The 17,479-nt window shown below is 37.0% G+C and overlaps 1 protein-coding gene across 1 annotated transcript; it reads right to left on the bottom strand.

Annotated features, from left to right (window-relative positions):
* Window positions 1-4,347: 4,347 nt before the first annotated feature.
* On the bottom strand, window positions 4,348-15,490 carry TNFSF18 (TNF superfamily member 18). The gene is made up of 3 exons (XM_002809783.5): window positions 15,279-15,490; window positions 8,511-8,541; window positions 4,348-6,293 (listed from the first exon to the last, which is right to left on the bottom strand). Exons 1-3 carry the CDS (start codon window positions 15,429-15,431, stop codon window positions 5,947-5,949), a joined length of 531 nt encoding a protein of 176 aa, XP_002809829.2. The 5' UTR covers window positions 15,432-15,490; the 3' UTR covers window positions 4,348-5,946.
* Between the last annotated feature and the right edge of the window lie 1,989 nt (window positions 15,491-17,479).

Genomic DNA, 17,479 nt, shown 5'->3' with positions numbered 1-17,479 from the left:
GTAAATTAGTTTAACCATTGTTGAAGACAGTGTGGTGATTCCTCAAGGGTCTAGAACAAGAAATACCATCTGACCAAGCAATCCCTTTACTGGGTTCATACCCAAAAGATTATAAACTATTCTCCTATAAAGACACATTCACATGTATGTGTATTGCAGCACTATTTACAGTAGCAAAGACTTGGAACCAACCCAAATGCCCATCAGTGATAGGCTGGATAAAGAAAATGTGGCATATATACACCATGGAATACCATGCAGCCATAAAAAAGAATGAGTTTCATGTTCTTTGCAGGGACATGGATGAAGCTGGAAACCATCATTCTCAGCAAGCTAACACAGGAACAGAAAACCAAATACCGCATGTTCTCACTCATAAGTGGGAGTTGAACAATGTGAACACATGGACACAAGGAGGGGAACATCACACAACGGGGCCTGTCAGGGGGTGGGGGGCTAGAGGAGGGATAGCATTAGGAGAAAAAAAAAAGAAAAACTCTGCCTTTGATTATTAAATAAATGTTTTTGTCTTGGGTTATTGTAAAGGCAATTGCTTCTTGGTGCATCTATTCAGCAAGCTTAAAACAAATCGGATTCTATCCTGCTTTAGTGACACAAGGCAAGATAGTATATTAGCCACTTTCCCTTAGTGCAAGTGAGTTTATAAGTTTCCTTTCTTTAATTACATTAACAATGTTCCTGAGAACAGATTTTGTGGAGGAAGGAGAAGAACACTTGTGAACAGTGATGGGATGAGAGACAGTGAGGAAAGGGAGCCTGAGGGCTTTGCCCCCTGGACTCTGCCATACAAAATGCACAAGATAATGCTATTTATACATTAACATAAACACCCAGATACATTTTTGACTCATTTATTTGCAACAGTCAGTCAAGGACTGTGAGCCAGGCACTGTGTCAGATGTGGGAATCTAGGTCATCAGAATCCTAGCCTGTTATCCAAGAGGTACAACCAAACTGCAGGGAGAGAAGACAAAAAGATTATCTGTATCTTCCATTCTAAGAAACTAAAACCAACCAGTATACCTCAGTCTAATTGAGACTGTGTGTTGTTAAGGCTCTATGTGAGAGGCATGCCACTCCTGTGGTGTCCTTGGATAACATCAAAGCTGGATGGAAATGATCACCTTGAACACTGAAATCTGAGATTCCCATTGTGATTATGCTTTTGAAGAGATAGGGGAGTTGGTTTAATCTAACAGACCCTGTTCATTGAATTTTTGTTTTCCTATTGTCAGACACTTCCTAAGATCTTTAAGGCAGGTCAAATAAACCCTCTGATATACTTGCTCAAACAATATAATTGGGTTCACCACTACTGCTATGTGTTGTGTCTTGGAGCGATAGCTCAAATAAACTGTTTTGAACTCCTTAAAGTTGTTTACTGCTATCACAAACCAGTAGATTCAAATAAGATAAAGGAAGAGTCTGCATTTTGCTATTTTGCACATTAAATCTGCTTAGAGCTCAGCACTAGGAAAAATTTTCTTTTTCTAAATAACCAGTGTGCTTTAAAAAATTAAATTAAATGATTTTATTTCCTTTATAAGGGAATACAACTATTTCCTAGTGCTGAACTCTAAGCAGATTTAATATGCCCAAGATAGCAAAATGCATGCTTCCATTTATCTTTTTTTTTTTTTTTTTTTGGGACAGAGTCTCACTGTTGGCCAGGCTGGAGTGCAGTGGCATGATCTCGGCTCACTGCAATCTCCGCCTGTCGGGTTCAAGCGATTCTCCTGCCTTAGCCTCCTGAGTAACTGGGACTACAGGCACATGCCACCACACCCAGCTAATTTTTTTTATATTTACTAAAGATGGGGTTTCACCATGTTAGCCAGGATGGTCTTGATCTCCTGACCTCATGATCCGCCCGCCTCAGCCTCCCAAAGTTCTTCCATTTATCTTATTTGAATTTACTGGTTTGTGATAGCAGTAATCAACTTTAAGGAGTTCAAAACATTTAGTTGAGCTATCACTCCAAGACACAACACATAGCATATTTTCTCTAATTTCTTATCTAATTTTTCTTGACTATCAAGAAATTAAAACAATGTTTTTTATGTTAATTAATAATAATGTTCTTAAGTCTAAGTTTTCTGAACAATGATTTTCCTCTCCCTCTACCTTTGATTTAGCCTTATTTTATTATTGATTCTGTGATGATGGTTTGGAGGTGTCTGTATTCCTGCATTTTATTACAAGCCCTTAATATTCCTTTTGGACATATAAGTAAAGCTCAATGTTAAAATCTGACTCTTGTTGACAGTTTCAACGCAGACACAATATGATTGGTACCTGGTTACCAAAGTGAGAGTAAGACAATTCCTCCTCCTGCAATATGCAGAATTGGTAAAGGGAAGTAAGTCCCCTCCCTCCACTCACTTGTAAACATTTCACCCAGATGAAAAATAAAATGAGGACCGGGCGCTGTGGCTCATGCCTGTAATCTCAACACTTTGGGAGATCAAGTTGGATGGATCACTTGAGGCCAGGAATTCAAGACCAGCCTGGCCAATATGATGAAACCCCATCTCTACTAAAAATACAAAAATTAGCTGGGCCTGGTGTTGGCAGCCTGTAGTCCCAGCTACTCGGGAGGCTGAGGCATGAGAATTGCTTGAACCCGGGAGGAAGAGGCTGCAGTGAGCCACTGTACTCCAGCACGGGCGATAGAGTGAGATTCTGTCAAAAAAAAAAAAAAAAAAAGAGATAAAATGAGGCCAGAAGAGGGAGAAGGAGGTATTGATGACAACACTTAGAGAGAGCTGTGGCCATTCTATGAGTCCTTACCTACTTTCTTTTGCAGGAAGAACTGGGAGCAATGAAACTTTCTAACCAGAAGCCTGGTAAGGAGACTTCAAGGGAATTTCTAAAGTAGCTTTGAAAAATATTTCTTGCAATTAGGAGATACAAAGAACTGGTGCCTACCTCCACCTGATACAGCTAAAGCTGATACTGGACTAGTCTGACCCCACCCAGAAAATCCATCTGGAAAAGAAAGGCCAACTGCTTGGTAGTGGAGGCAGGAGAATCTTGTTACATTGAGGTGGGCTCATACTATCTTAGTTTGTAGGGAAAAGGCATGTGTACAAATTTCCTATGCATAGATGGGAGACTCATGGAAGAGTCATAATCAGTGGAGTGACTGTCGCAGAATTACAAGTAAACACTAGAATAGGCATGCATCCTTTTGGATCAAAGAGTAAATGTGTGCCAAAGCATCATTTGTAGCTTCTACCTGATGGAAATCGCTAAACTGTTAACTTGTCAGTCAATCAGATTTTGTCTTCTCCTTCTCTCTAATAAAAATATGTCCTCTCAAATGAAATTGCCTAATTGGGATGGAACACAAAGGCAGGAATTTCATTTTCAAGATGTACCGATACACTTCATCTAAGGAGTTTGTTGACTAGATTACATCGCTTTTCAATTAACTGCCGTCTTCAGAAGCAGAAATTTAATCCACAGTCATATAGCATGCTCTTGTTTGATGGGGCAAAATGGAAGGCAAAAACAGTGTGAGAAGGGTTGACAATGGCTTTGATGGTGAATGTGGGCAGGGTGGAGAAAAGGAGGTAGGTAAAAGTCAGAAAGTGAAACTGTTGACTAACTCATCAGAAATGGGAACAGCTATGATGAAAAGCCAGTTGCATCCAGCTCTCACTTCTGCCTAACACTTGCCAAACAGTGTTTCATATGGGCAAAGATTTCTATGATGTACCTTTGTGTTCCCTGGATCACTAACTCTAGTCTGATGACCCACAGATAAATCAGCTGCAATCCAGTTATCAGCATGTTTTATTATAGATTTAAAACGCAGACTACTATGTGGAGAAACAGGAAAACAGTATACATTGAAAACAAAGGCTAAAATTATAACATCAGGAAAATTTAAAGGTCACCTATTGGTAGTCATCCCTCTAGCTGCAGCTGTAGTGACCTCTGCTTGCCCTGAGAAATCACCAGTATGTCAAATTTTTACAATTTCATTTTCTCCCTTAGTCTGCCATGGTTATCCCAGGAATGAAGCGGGGGCAGAGAGAGGCGTCATTAAGGAAAGTTTCACAGTGGTGTGCTGGTGAGCTAGCTGTCCAAAAGGAAAATGTGTAGTGTTTGCCAATTTACATGGTATAAATACTCCCACCATAGCCAATTTCAAGAATGCCTATAATTAATAACAAAAGTGCAACATTCCTGAAAATTTAATAATATGCGTTTATAAGCTAGCACCAGCCCACTCCAGCACACATTGCTTATAACACAACAAAGATCAAGAACACCAAGATTTTATATATACACATACATATATATATACACACACACACATATGTATGACACACTTTAATTTCCTGAGAAGATATACAAACGCAACAGAAACAAGCTCTCCAAGTCTTTGGCCCTGTAGCTACCCAGCAGATGTTTTTTAAAAAAGTCATACTAAGAAACAACTTGGCCTCAGGCTTAGCATGCTCCTGAGCCATTTTTGTTACACAAAATACAAAAAAAAATTCTTTTAAATAGCTTTACATGTAATATTATTTAACATAATGCAGCTTTTCACAAATACCCATAAATATTTTAAATTTGTTTACAATGTAATATTATATACCTTCCAACGAGAACCTGCAAGTAGCTAATTTAAGAGTCCAAAAATTTTGAATTAGTGCTATTTATTACTTTAGAAGTTAGCACATTTGACTAAGATGGGCCCTGCAAGTTGAAGAGGGGAATTTGGTTGGGTTAAGGCCTGAACAGCATCCTGGGTCTCCCCGATTCAGGGAGGAAAAAAAATAAAGTGTACTGGTGAAGGAAAGATCTGTTGTAGCTTCACTCTGCTCACCTTGGGTTAAAGGGGAATACGCTTCCTGAAAATTGAATTTGCTAAATTTTAGAGTCTTATAACATGATAGCAGAAATAACAATTCTATAGCTGAGACAGTGCAATGCAGGGCACAACCCATTGCCTTTTGTAGTCACTTGTCCTATGAGTTGAGGAAAGTTGGCTATGCTATGCTACCACATTCTCATCACTAAAATTTTCCTCCAAATGCCTACCCAATTAACTTCATAGAATTGCTACCTGTTTCATGAAAGCACTTTGCAATCTGTGGAAAGCTAGCTAAAAATACTAAATCATTACATGACATAATCCAGTAATGATAATACCATTCTGGGGTTAAACCTAATGATTACTAATGGTTACTCTTTCTTTACAATTAGCAATGTTTAGACACACATACCAACATTAAGTTCTCACAAAGCTCTACGTGAGGGTTTGGAATGACTCCTTTGATAAGGCTTTTTAAAGCACCCTGCATCCTGAGGAAGATAAAACCAAGAGAAATTTCCAGATAGTGTACATTCCATTTTATGCCACTTGTACCTCTATTCCAATAGTTCTCAGATTGTTCTTTATCTTCTAACACCACCATATCTAAAGTAGGGTATGGTAGGCATATCTGTGGCCATCCTATCAGTCTACTTTTTATTGGGAGGGTCTCAGAAGATGGGAGTATGAGAAGAATGAATTACAGCAGCCCAAGAATATGAGAACAAAGCCAGGCTACTGCCCCAGATCCTTTTTGCATACCAGGTAAATCTTCCATGGGAATAGAACTCCATTTTTCCACTCATGAATTCAAGAATTAGATAAAGATTCTTTGAAAAGCACATGTCCTCTGTCATCCATATTTATTTTATCATGGATTAATGAAGTATCTCTGCAGATCCAACCAAAAGTCTTTGGCTCTTCCTCTGAGTCTCTTTCAGATAGGCATGATAGATGAAAATTCACATGCAGAGGAGTTCTGTTTGTGTTGATTTTTGTAGACAGACAAACTCTAGAAATTGAAGATCTTCTCCCTCCAATCCACCCACTGGCACCTCTACATGTGCTGAAGGGAATGAGGAGATCAAATCAAGTCTCTAGGAGATGAATTGGGGATTTGCTAGTAAAATGATACCCCAGTATGTATTATTTTTTAGAACCTGATGCTCAGAGTTGAATATCAAGTCTATGGTATCCCCAACATGCAATTCATAAGTCCCTCCTACATTTTGGATTTTAGATTTGTTTGTTAGAGTTTGTATCATGTCTTTGTTTTTATACAGCCGCACCTCAAAAGGAGCTACATCATTGTAGTTTGCATTGGGAGCCACTTGGCCATAAATTAAATATAAGCCATTCTGAAGTATCTCCAGCTTCCAGTCAGACACCTTATTCACGCAAGGAGGTTCAGAAGATGCCATTTGCCATTTTGAGGGTAATGGTCCTGTAAGAAATATACAAGGATAAAAAAGTTGAAAGCATAGTTATTTCATTATTTCATCCTTTTCCAGATTGTAGTTAATTATTTACCACATACATGTTGTTTCTTTACCTGATCTACACTAGTTCTCTTCAAGGAGAATTTTTCTATTTTAAGTACCTATCTACTCCTTGTTTTAGAGAAATTGCAAATCCAAAGAGTATTTCTTGCTTGGAGCATTCTAAGGAAAAGAATTTGGAATAGAAAAATGAGTTAAGTGACTTCGCATCTCTTGTCGATTAATATTTGTGGGAAAAAGAAAGGAGAAGAAAAGACTAATGGAGAAAGAAATCACAAACCAAAATTTTGAAAACCAGGGTTGGCAGTCCATGCCTTTCCATGCATTTTCTGTGTAAATACCACTGGCTGTTTATCACTTTATCAGTGAGGCTTTCCTTAATTATGCTATATTAAAAAGTGTTCTCCTATCACTCTCTCATTTTACCTTGCCTGAGTTTTCTTCATAAAGTGTGTCAGTGTCTAGGATGTTATAAACTAAATTGTTCATTTGTTTATTGTCCATCTTGTATCACCTTGAATGTAAAATTTTTTAGGACAAATATATCTCTATTTTGTTCATTCCTGTATTTTCAGCACCTGAAAAAGTCCCTGGTACCTGGTAGATGTTCCATAAATATTTATTGATTGAACAATACTTCCATGTTTCTGAATTAGGTGCTTCGTGTCTAAATTATGGCTGTTCTCCTCAGTTTGTAGGTATATATCATTTAAGACCTACTTAGGATACATTAAATAAACCCCCCAAAAATAGCTAATGGTAAATTTATGAGTTTATAAATAGAAATAACTTGACTATTTAAATATAAGGATCCCTAGTGCAATACTGTCCCAAATGGTAAAGAAAGGGTAAAGACATAATGATTCATTTTCATTAGCACATATGAAACTTAGATGTTTGCCAACATTACTTGGTTTTGCACAGCAGTGTGATCTCACAGTCCCAGGAGGTGCTTTTACCACCCAGAATGCTTATCTGTTCTGCAATTCTCCATAATTTTTGTCCTTTGTCCCATGATTAAAAAGAAAACTTGATGAGAAAACACCCTGGAAGAGGTAACACTTTTACTTCAATTCTCATTCATATGAATGACTAATATAAGACTCTGAAGGTAGATTCTGGAGGAGAATGAAAGAGCGATCACTAGAACAAAAGACAAAGCCACCCATTATCGCCAATGAGCTCGGAGCCCAGTAAATTTCTTCCTCCTTGACATGTAATAGGCAATAGGCAGGTCACCAGGAAGACGTGTCATTGGTTCTCCCATTTAATTCTATGAAAGGGGGTCATTTAAAGACCAACTTAGCATCACTTGAGTTTCTCAACTTTTACCACATCAAGGCAGAATTTCACACATGCCATGCATTCCATTCCACTTACGGGCAAAACAAAAACAAAACACAAAGAAAGAGACAAGCAAAAGGAAATTTTCTAATTCCCAAAAGCCAAGGAAACCTACTGGTTTAAACTATATAGGAACACAGGGATTGCAGAGTTAACTCTAGAAATGGTCTGTTCTCAACTGAAAATGTATGTTTGGCCTGAAACCTATAAACAACTTTAAAAAATGTATTTATCTGAAATTTTCCATGTATTCTAAGAATCTAAGGCTCAGCTAACTGCAAATGGGTGTGTTTTCTAAGCAAATATCAGGTGACTACAAGGGAAAATGACTCAGAAGCTAAGCTTAGAAGAGAAAAGAGTAGAGGAAGTGGCCACTTTTCCAACTCTCATTGCTCTTCTATACATTTAGAAACAACGATGGCACTCTCTCACATACTCCACTGGACATTAGCAGTATGTGAAACATCAGAAAGACTTTAAGGAAAGGTTGTAGAAGTCTGAAACTTGTTGTGTTTATTAAAACACAGAATTAAAAGGAGATTCCTGGATCTCAGATTCATAGGCCAGTAAGAGAGAAGTTCATTCCTGGCCAGAGAGGCAGCCTTCAACATAAGCTTTATCAGGGCATGGGCTTCTTTTGCCTGGTTTACCTCTGAAAGCCTCAGCTCTTGGGCAACTGTCCAGTACATGATAAGTAATTATACATAGTAGCTGAAAAATGAATAAAAGAAAATACAGGTTTTCTTGAGATCACTGACACCTGCCTTCTTGCATCAAAAACTAAGAAAAGTAAAAGACGTGCAAGATAGGTTACTCACCAAACTTAGCCATACAAGGCTCCTTAGCAGTCTGCTGGGGAAAGAAAAGATGAATTGATTAGGATGATGACAGTGTCATTAATTTTTTTGATTGATTTATTTAGAGCTTTGAATTCCTGAAGCAAACTGCTGTTCTATAACCATAAAAAAATTCCTCCCTTCACCATGTCTCAGCCCTCTCAGCCTCCCTTTAAAGTTGAGTGGCTCCATCCTTTACCTTTTATTACCTCGCTTCCCTTTTAGGTCTTTTAGACAAAGGTCAAGATCTCATTCCATTACCTAACCTATACCTACAGGACAACTATTTGGTATCGGACCCCCCCAACCTTGGGCTCTAAAAGTTTTTCAACAAAATAGCAGTTTCCACACCCCAGTGACTGCACAAAGTGATCTGTTGGCATGTGAAAGGAAAATAATAAAGCTTCTATTTATGTTTATTTTATTTAAAATAGTAAATTAAGCCCTAGAAATATTTACAACTCAGATTGATGAAACCACCCATGTATAATATTCAGATAACTACATGTCATATACAGTATCTGAGATACCCTGGAAAACAGTTCCAAGTTTCAGACTATTGCAACGTACGGCAGTTCACATGCTACAAGATGCCATCAGTGTGTGGTTAATTTTAAAAATACAAGTAGTTAATGCTAAATTCTCAAAAATACTTTGTAGTAAATTAAGGCATAACCACAAACATTTTTTGTATCACTCAAAGGTTATTGGTTTCCTAATGGCAAAAGTGCTTAAAAGACTTTTTGAACTTAAACATGTTGCACACTTTCCTTTTGTAAGATTTCTCTGGCTGCTATGCTAGGAACAAATTAAACAGAGGCAAGGGCAAATGTAGTGAGACTAGCTAAGAGATCATTACGGTCATTCATCTAGGCAAGAGAGCATGGTGCCTCTGACCAAGGTGCTAGCTGTGTAGATGGTGATACTTGGTTGGAAAATAGAGCCAACAGAAGTTCCTGACATGGATATGGGGTAGGGAATGAGAAGAAACAAAGATGACTCCAGTATTTTAGGCCTGCATGATTGGAAAGATAAAGTTGTTATTCACTAAAATGGATAAGATGTAAAAGGAATAAATGGGGAGGGGAACAATGCTGAGTTTGGTTTTGGACATGTTAGTTTGTGATGTTTATTATAAATCCAAGTAAGTGTGTCAAGCAGGCTGAAATTTAAGGAGCTCCGGTGATATACATTTAAGAGTCTTAAGCTCACAGTTGATGTTTTAAGGAGTGAGATTGTATGAGGCCATCAAGTTAGTGGGTGTAGATGGAGAGGAATACTGGGACATTGTGATGTTTAGAGGTCGGAGAATGAGAAAGAACAAGCAAAGGACAATAGAAAGGAAAAGCTGAGTCTGAAAGGAAACTAGGAGAGTCTGATGTTTGGGAGCCAAGAAAAGAAAGTATTTCATGAAGGACGAGTGATCAGCTGGTGTCAAATGCTGTTAATAGATCAAGTAAGAAGAGTAGAGTGAATTGACTGATAGATTGAGCAACATGGTAGTCACTGGAGTTCTTGACAAAATTAGTTTCTGTGATATGTGAAGAGGGCAGAAGCTTAGTTAGAATAAATTTAAGGGTAAATGGGAAAAGAGAAGTTGGAGGAATTTTGCTATAGGGAGAGCAGAAAAAAATGAGTGGAGTTTGGATGAGGATGAGAGATCAAAGAGGTTTTTTGTTGTTGTTGTTATGTTTTAATGTGAGAGAAATGACAACATGTTTTTCTATTGCCATTTGATGGAAATGTTTCTGTAAAATGGATGAGGCATAATATGTAAGAGCAAGGAGAGAACTGTTGCAGCAATGTCCCTGAGTAGGTAAGAGAGGATAAGATTTAGTTCACAGATGGCTTGGATAGATGCATGGACAATTTATCCATAGTGACAAGACAGAACAACAGTATACCTGGACACAAATGCCAATGAGTTGTTGATATTGGAACTTCTTTCCTCCCTACTTCTATTTTCTCTTGAAATATGGAGGCAACGTTATCAGTGGAGAGTGAGAATGGGGAAGAGTTATTAGATGTTTGAAGAGAAGCTAAAGGTATAAAATCATCCAGTAGAGGAGAGTGAATGGACTGGGGAAACATGGGTTGTTTCCAGAGCAACACTGAAATCCACTTGAAGGCAGTGGCTGTGAATTTAAAGTAAGACCTTTCAAAAAGTTTTATGTTTTTCTTCAGATATATTCAACAGTGAAAGACACAGAGCAGTTGGATTTAATCAGTATTGGAGGTTTTCCATAGTCGAGCTTTTGTCATTAGAGTATAATGAATATAGAGAGAAGCAAGTGAGTGAGTTTATGCGAGGGAGGTGTTAAATCTATAGAGCTTGGAATTTAGTTGTGGAAGGAAGGAAAGAGAGGCATCCATCACTGAATGATGGATTTAAAATTAAGTGGTATGCCATGATAAGAATATCCAAAGATGTGTTCTTCCATTTTAATCTATATTTGTTTGTCGGGTAATTTTTCAGTCATGATAGTCAAAGTCATGAAACAAGGTAAATTAACATATCAAACTTCAAATTGCTGGATCACATAGTGTTAAGCTCAGATTAAAAAATAAAATAAATGCATTTATCACATTATTAAAATATTTTACTTATTTTAGAAATGTTTATATGATATATTAATGATTATAGAAAATATAACATTTTGGTGAAAGCAAAATGGTTTTGCATTGTGAGAGTTACATTAAATATATTATTTGGCTCACCCTTATAAATATATATTTTGTGTATCTCTTTAGTGTACATATTATTAGTACTTGTATATAGTATAATAATTAGCATACAAATGTTGGGAATTATACTGATAATATGTTATTGAGAGGGAGGTGCAATTAAAAAGTCTGAAAGCCACTATTCTAGGAAATAAATTTTTTGATTCCCTACACTTGTTTTTTTTTGTTGTTGTTGTTGTTATTTTTTTGAGACAGGGTCTCATTCTGTTGCCCACGCTAGACTGCAGTGGTGTGATCTCAGTTCACTACAGCCTCATCCTCCTGGACTCAACCAATCCTCCCACGTCAGCCCCCTGAGTAGCTGGGACTACAGGTGCATGCCACCATGCCCAGCTATTTTTTTGTATTTTTTTGTAGAGACAGGGTTTTGCCATGTTGCCCAGCTGGTCTCAAACTCTTGGGCTCAAGCAATCTACCCGCCTCAGCCTCCCTAAGTGCTGGGATTATAGGCGTGAGCCACTGTGCCTGGCCTCTTGCAATTATTTCATCCTCATTTTGGTGTTTCCTGGAAGAGATGTTGAAATTCAATTTAGTTCAACCCATGATAGGGACATGACAAAGACTCCCTTAACCCCAATTTCCTCATCTATAAAATGGGAGAAATAATAGCACCTAGCTTGTTGAAGTTGTTGGGGTTAAATGAGGTCGTTTTTAAGAAGGGCTTTGCCTAGATATCCTGCCTGGACCTGTTCAATAAATATTAGCTGTTTGGGTGATGATGGTGATTGTAATGAAGAATTGAACTACAATTTAAGCACCCATATTCCCAACATTGTACAGCATTGTAAGCATGAGAAACAAATGTAATTTTTGGTCCTTGCGTCTCAAGAAGTTTATAATCTTTCTAGAAAGACATGATTACACACCCAAAGCAATTTGGTAACAATCTAAATATGAATGAGTGCCAAAATACGTGCCACAGATAGTATCTGCACCATCTACTAGCATGTATGAGATGTGTTCAGAGAAACCTAAAGCTATAGACAAGCTAAGGCCAAACTAATTTCCAGAGTCAGAAATTCCGGATAATATACTGCAGGCTGCTTTATGTCTATTTAGTGCTACAGACTCTCTAATTATTGCCACCACTAAAAATCCATCTAATTGCAAAATCATAAATGTGGCTGTGAGATATAGTCTTTGATTGAGAGAGTGATATAGGTAGGCAAAGACTATCCATATTGTTAAAGAATCTTATTAAATTTTTGCCTATTATTATCTCATTAATAGTAATGGGGCAAATATTAATCACTACCATCTACTGGGAGCCTACTATATGTCAGATACTCTACTGTCTCATTAATCCTTACCACAACTCTACAAAAATTAGGTTGCTCATTTTGCAGATGAGGAAATGAGGATGAGAGGGATTAAGTAACTAGCCTAAGGTCATGCAGCCAATAAAAGGCAAGAATGAGATCCACACCCAGCCTGTCTGGATCAAAACTCTCACCCCTACCACTCTGTGGGGTAAGTTTCTATTTATAATTCTGCTGATGTTTGGAAATAGTAAATACCCACTTTTAAAGACACATATAGGTTAGTTATTTTTGCTTAGAATGATCAGTTGCTTTTATAACCTCTTCTTGATTTAAGGCTAGATTTACATAGTTGGGCTCAAAATGGCCAAAACAATCATTCTCTCTCCAAACCAACCCTAATCAAATCATCAGTGAAAATAAAATCTGCTCTGCTTTTAAGTATAAGTACAACTTCCCCTTCTGAAAGTATCCTTCATTTTGCTGAAGCGGGAGACTCTGCTGAACATTTGGTTTCTTAGTGATAATTCCTATGAGATTATTTTCACTGAGGGATTAACCAAACTCATTGGACTCATAGCTATCCTTTTAGTTAAATATTTTCTCAAAGAAGAGAGAAAAAAAGAAAAAAATTGACCCAAGGAGCCAAGCTTCCCATCTAACACTTTTAAAAGTGTTACACTTTCTTTTAAGTGTACACTTTTTAAAGTAGTGTCTAGACAATCTGGAAAGTGGGACTTTGTATATAAAAACTAGAGTGGAGACAAAAATAAAACTTCAAAGTTCATGGGTATTGTGAGAATGTGGAAGTGGCCACATCATAATGAATCACTATCTGCCAGCCTCTCAGACCTCTTTTCCAGAGATATTTATTTGTGGCCAATAGGGAAAGGGAAGTACAGGTAAGTGGAAAGTGAAATGCAGAAGCTAATATCATGCATGGTTGGCCAGGCCACTGGCTTTTCCCATAGAAACAAATCCTGCAAGTGTCCTGTCAGAACAATATTCTAAAAACATTTTATACTTCCCCAAATGTGGAACAAACTCTGGGTTATCTTTAGAGGCAGAAACTTTCATTGAGAAACTGGATCTAGAAGAGAGAAACCAGAAGCAGAGCTCAAACACATGGGATTAATCCAGTTTGATTCTGAAGAGAGGTGTCCCAGATGATCTGGCATTATTAGACTTTCTCTTTCCCTTTGCAAGAACTACTGGGTGCCTTTGGGAAAGGCATCTGTGTATTCATTCCTGAGTCATATGTAGGAACTGATGATGCTTATATTCAGTGTTCTTCAGGGTTATCTGGCTAATTAATCTTATAATTTTTAGAAGAAAGAAGCACTTCCAAATTTAAGTTATTGCTATTCTCACCCTTCCTCTTCTTCAGAAATCTAGACGCTAAGAATTTCTGACAATTCTTTCTTTCAACTTCACTGACCCAGAAAGTTCACACTTCTGCTTCATACATTTCTTGAGAGAGCAGGGTTGTAATTAGAAATGCCACTGTTGCACGTAAGCCTTGTATACAGTTATGGAATACAAATTAATGGGCTACTGTGGAAAAATTGGCCAAAGCTATAACTACTCTAAATTAATATCAATAGGGGACTGCTTCCTCCTGCATCTTTTCTCAATTACTTTTACTTATCTTAAGTGGTAGAACTATATCTTTGAAATCTTCGCTGGTCAGTTCCCTTAAGAAAAGTGTTTCTGCAGTCACACTTCAACTCTTTCTCAGATGGACATATACCACTTTATTCTCCCCAAAACTTACAGTCTTCAAATTTAGCCAGAAATAGGCTAAATCCTGAAATAAAGAAAGCATTTCTTATTTTCTTTTTGATCAGTGCTATGTAGTCAACTGTGAGGAAAGATTTCTTAGTAAAGAACAAAACTAATCTCCATTCCCAGTGTACCATCCCATTCTCTAGGCCCACAGCTTGGCCTGCATCTCAATGGGAAATTCCTGACAAGCATCAGGGGCTTCCCAAATAGATATGGGCTTTCTCCTTCCTCCATGAAGTCTTCTCTGATCAACTCAATCTAAAGTCATTGTTCCCTGCTTTTGAATGACTTAGGCATTTATTTTTCATACTACCCTTAAATAAATTCTTGATCATGACATTTTATAGCTAGAAGAAACATCATAATAAATCCATTCCCTTACCACCAGTTTTTTTTTAGATAAAGAAGCTGCAAACTAGAGAGATTAAATGTCTTTGTCAAATTTATACAGCTGGTTATTAGGAGACCCAGAACCAGAATCCAGATCTTCTTACGCCTAGCTCAGGGCCACTTCCCTCCTCAAAGACACACAAACCACCTGTCATTTACTTAATCCTGTCTTTCACTATTTTTTTAAGTCTTTTCCATAAATAAGACTATAGCTTGCATCCCATTCCTTGATATTCATTCATATTTTTACCTTTTTTATTCCACCAAGAGCTATAGCAGAGGGAAGGAAAAATACTCCACAGGTCCCTGTCAATTGGCTTAACCAATTCTCTCTATCTAGCAGAGCTCTGAAGCTAACATTTAGCATTTTCTGATACCTTTTATCTCAAAATCTTTAGATAAACTTCACAAGCCATGTCATGACAATATTAGAATTGTATTTACATTATGTATACACATCTCTTCCTTCCAACTATTGCTAACAATACTGAGTGACAATGATAATAACTAGAAAAACAAATAAATAGAGGATTATAGCAAACAGTAACCTTAGGTACAATTGCCTCCTTACCTCTAATTGGAGAAAAATAAAGATTAGCCAACTGAAGGAGCAGAGAAATAGCAACATAACTATTGAGCAAAAGAGCCACAGCTTCCAGGATGATCTCTGAGCTCGAGTTCTTGAATGGCTTAAAGGCATATTTTCCAAGTGGCTCAAACACATTTTTGGAGAAATAAGAGCTGTGGAAAACAAAAATTCACAAGTGATGGGTGAAGGATGCAATGTCATGTTTTGTAGCAATATGGTAATTAGTAGTGGGTGTGGAAGGCGGAGTTTTCCTTCTGTCACTGTGTTAGAAAATGATACTTATAACTTAAGTGCTGACTCTCATTTGGCACAAGGTCAAATACAACAAAAGGAACGGAAGGCTGAAAGCCAACACAAACTCAGAACATTAAAAAAAAAAGGCACAAGGGAAGTTCAGAGGGGAAAAAATTCTTTCCTAAATCAAAAGGCAGTACAGTGCACGTGTAGAGGAGCCTTGGGAGAATAAAGTGGTGTGCTCTCATCTAAGAAAGTATTCCAAATTATTTCTAGATAAGAAAATTACTTTTTATAAGAAAAAATTAAGTTTGAGATTAAGCCCCCTATAATACTCCAGATATCATGTACATGAGTGGCAGAGTGTTAGGAAGTTGGAGAGGCTAGGATCTCTAGTTTGGAAAAAATAGAGTTTTAATCAAGTCATCATCTTGTGTACCTTAAATACACACAATTTTTATTTGTCAATTATACCTCAATAAAGCTGGAAAAATAAAATCTATACTCACAAAAATGTTTCATCAATTTCTAGTGTATAGAATGCGTTCATTCTGAGATATTCTCTAGAAAATATCAAGTGTATTACAAGAATTTAATAAAAAATTGTAAATACAACAAGCTCAATTTTATATTTCATCATTTTTAAACTCTGATAATCTAGTTCTGGCTTAAGAAGTTATTTTACAGAAGGATATTTTCCTGCATCCTGCCCTCAGCCTGAGCTTATACTCTATTCCAAAAAAAAAAAAAAAAAAAACCTTGGGTTTTCTTCCTGGGCCCAAAAATATGGGTTTACTACAAAATTGAGGAAGTCTCCTGGTTCTATGGACCTCAGTCACACAGGCTTTTAAATCAGACAGACCTCAAGAGCAGAGGCTGGCACTGCCCAGTTCCTACCTGCTCTGTGGCCTTAGGCATGTTACTTGAGTTGTCTGAGCTTCAGTTTCCTTAACTGTAAAATGGAGAAAATTTTCACTTTACAATGCTTTTGTGGAGAATGAAATGAAGGTGAAAAGTTTATGCATTCCATAAATGTTAGATTATCTCTTCTCTACCCTCTTTAGAGATGTAGTGAAGTTTAATTCAATTATCAAATCCTAGAAAAGAATGAACATTCTTTATCTTTCCCACAAGATATAATTCACCTAAAGTTTACTTAAACAAAAGGAAGTAGAATGAAAGTATTTTGGAAAACCTATTTTTTAATCTAAGAGAGAATTGACGATTTATAAATTAGAAAAAAGTCCAGAGATTTAACATCCTCATTTACAAAAAAAGGAAACTAAGGACAATAGAGTGTGAGTAGTGTCTCAGATCACTACTGGCTGGTTAATGGTGGAGTGAAAACTCAAGCCCACAGATACTGCTTTGTAATCCAACCATTCTGTCTTAATATTGTACTATTTGCAATATTATTAGTAATATTTCTCTCTGAACTGTCAAAATTTTAATTTGGGCCCTATTTTACCCTGATCAATAAACTACTTCTTAAAAGACCAGTTACACAAAAATGATTTTTCAACACAACAAATGTTTCTGTGGCTCACTTAGATGCTGCAATGCAGGGATAAATAATAAACTTACTCTAGAAAAAGACTGATGCCTTGATCCTATAAACCTTTGCACTTGCATCAGATCTGGAATTCATATACACAAGCACAGAACTTAAAATTGGAAGTTAAATTATGTCCTTCCTGTTTTTATGATCTGCCCCTTTTCCTGTCTCCTCTCCAAATTTTTGAGGGAACTTCCCTGGCTTACTACCTTAGGTAAACATTTATTCACATGAGAAACTGTTCTAAATAAAATCCAGTTCCTCCTTCCGCCTTTAACCACTGTTAGGCTCTGGAATATCCTTATTAATTATTTAACCTTATGACAGTATCTTAAGAAAGATGACGTACTTATTTCAAGAAAACTATATTCTAGGGCCTCTTTTCATAAAATAG

This window comes from Pongo abelii, chromosome 1 (assembly GCF_028885655.2).
Source record: "Pongo abelii isolate AG06213 chromosome 1, NHGRI_mPonAbe1-v2.0_pri, whole genome shotgun sequence".
NCBI classification, from domain to species: Eukaryota; Metazoa; Chordata; class Mammalia; order Primates; family Hominidae; genus Pongo; species Pongo abelii.
The sequence above is the reverse complement of the archived record's forward strand: the minus strand, read 5'-3'. Positions and strand labels throughout refer to the sequence as shown.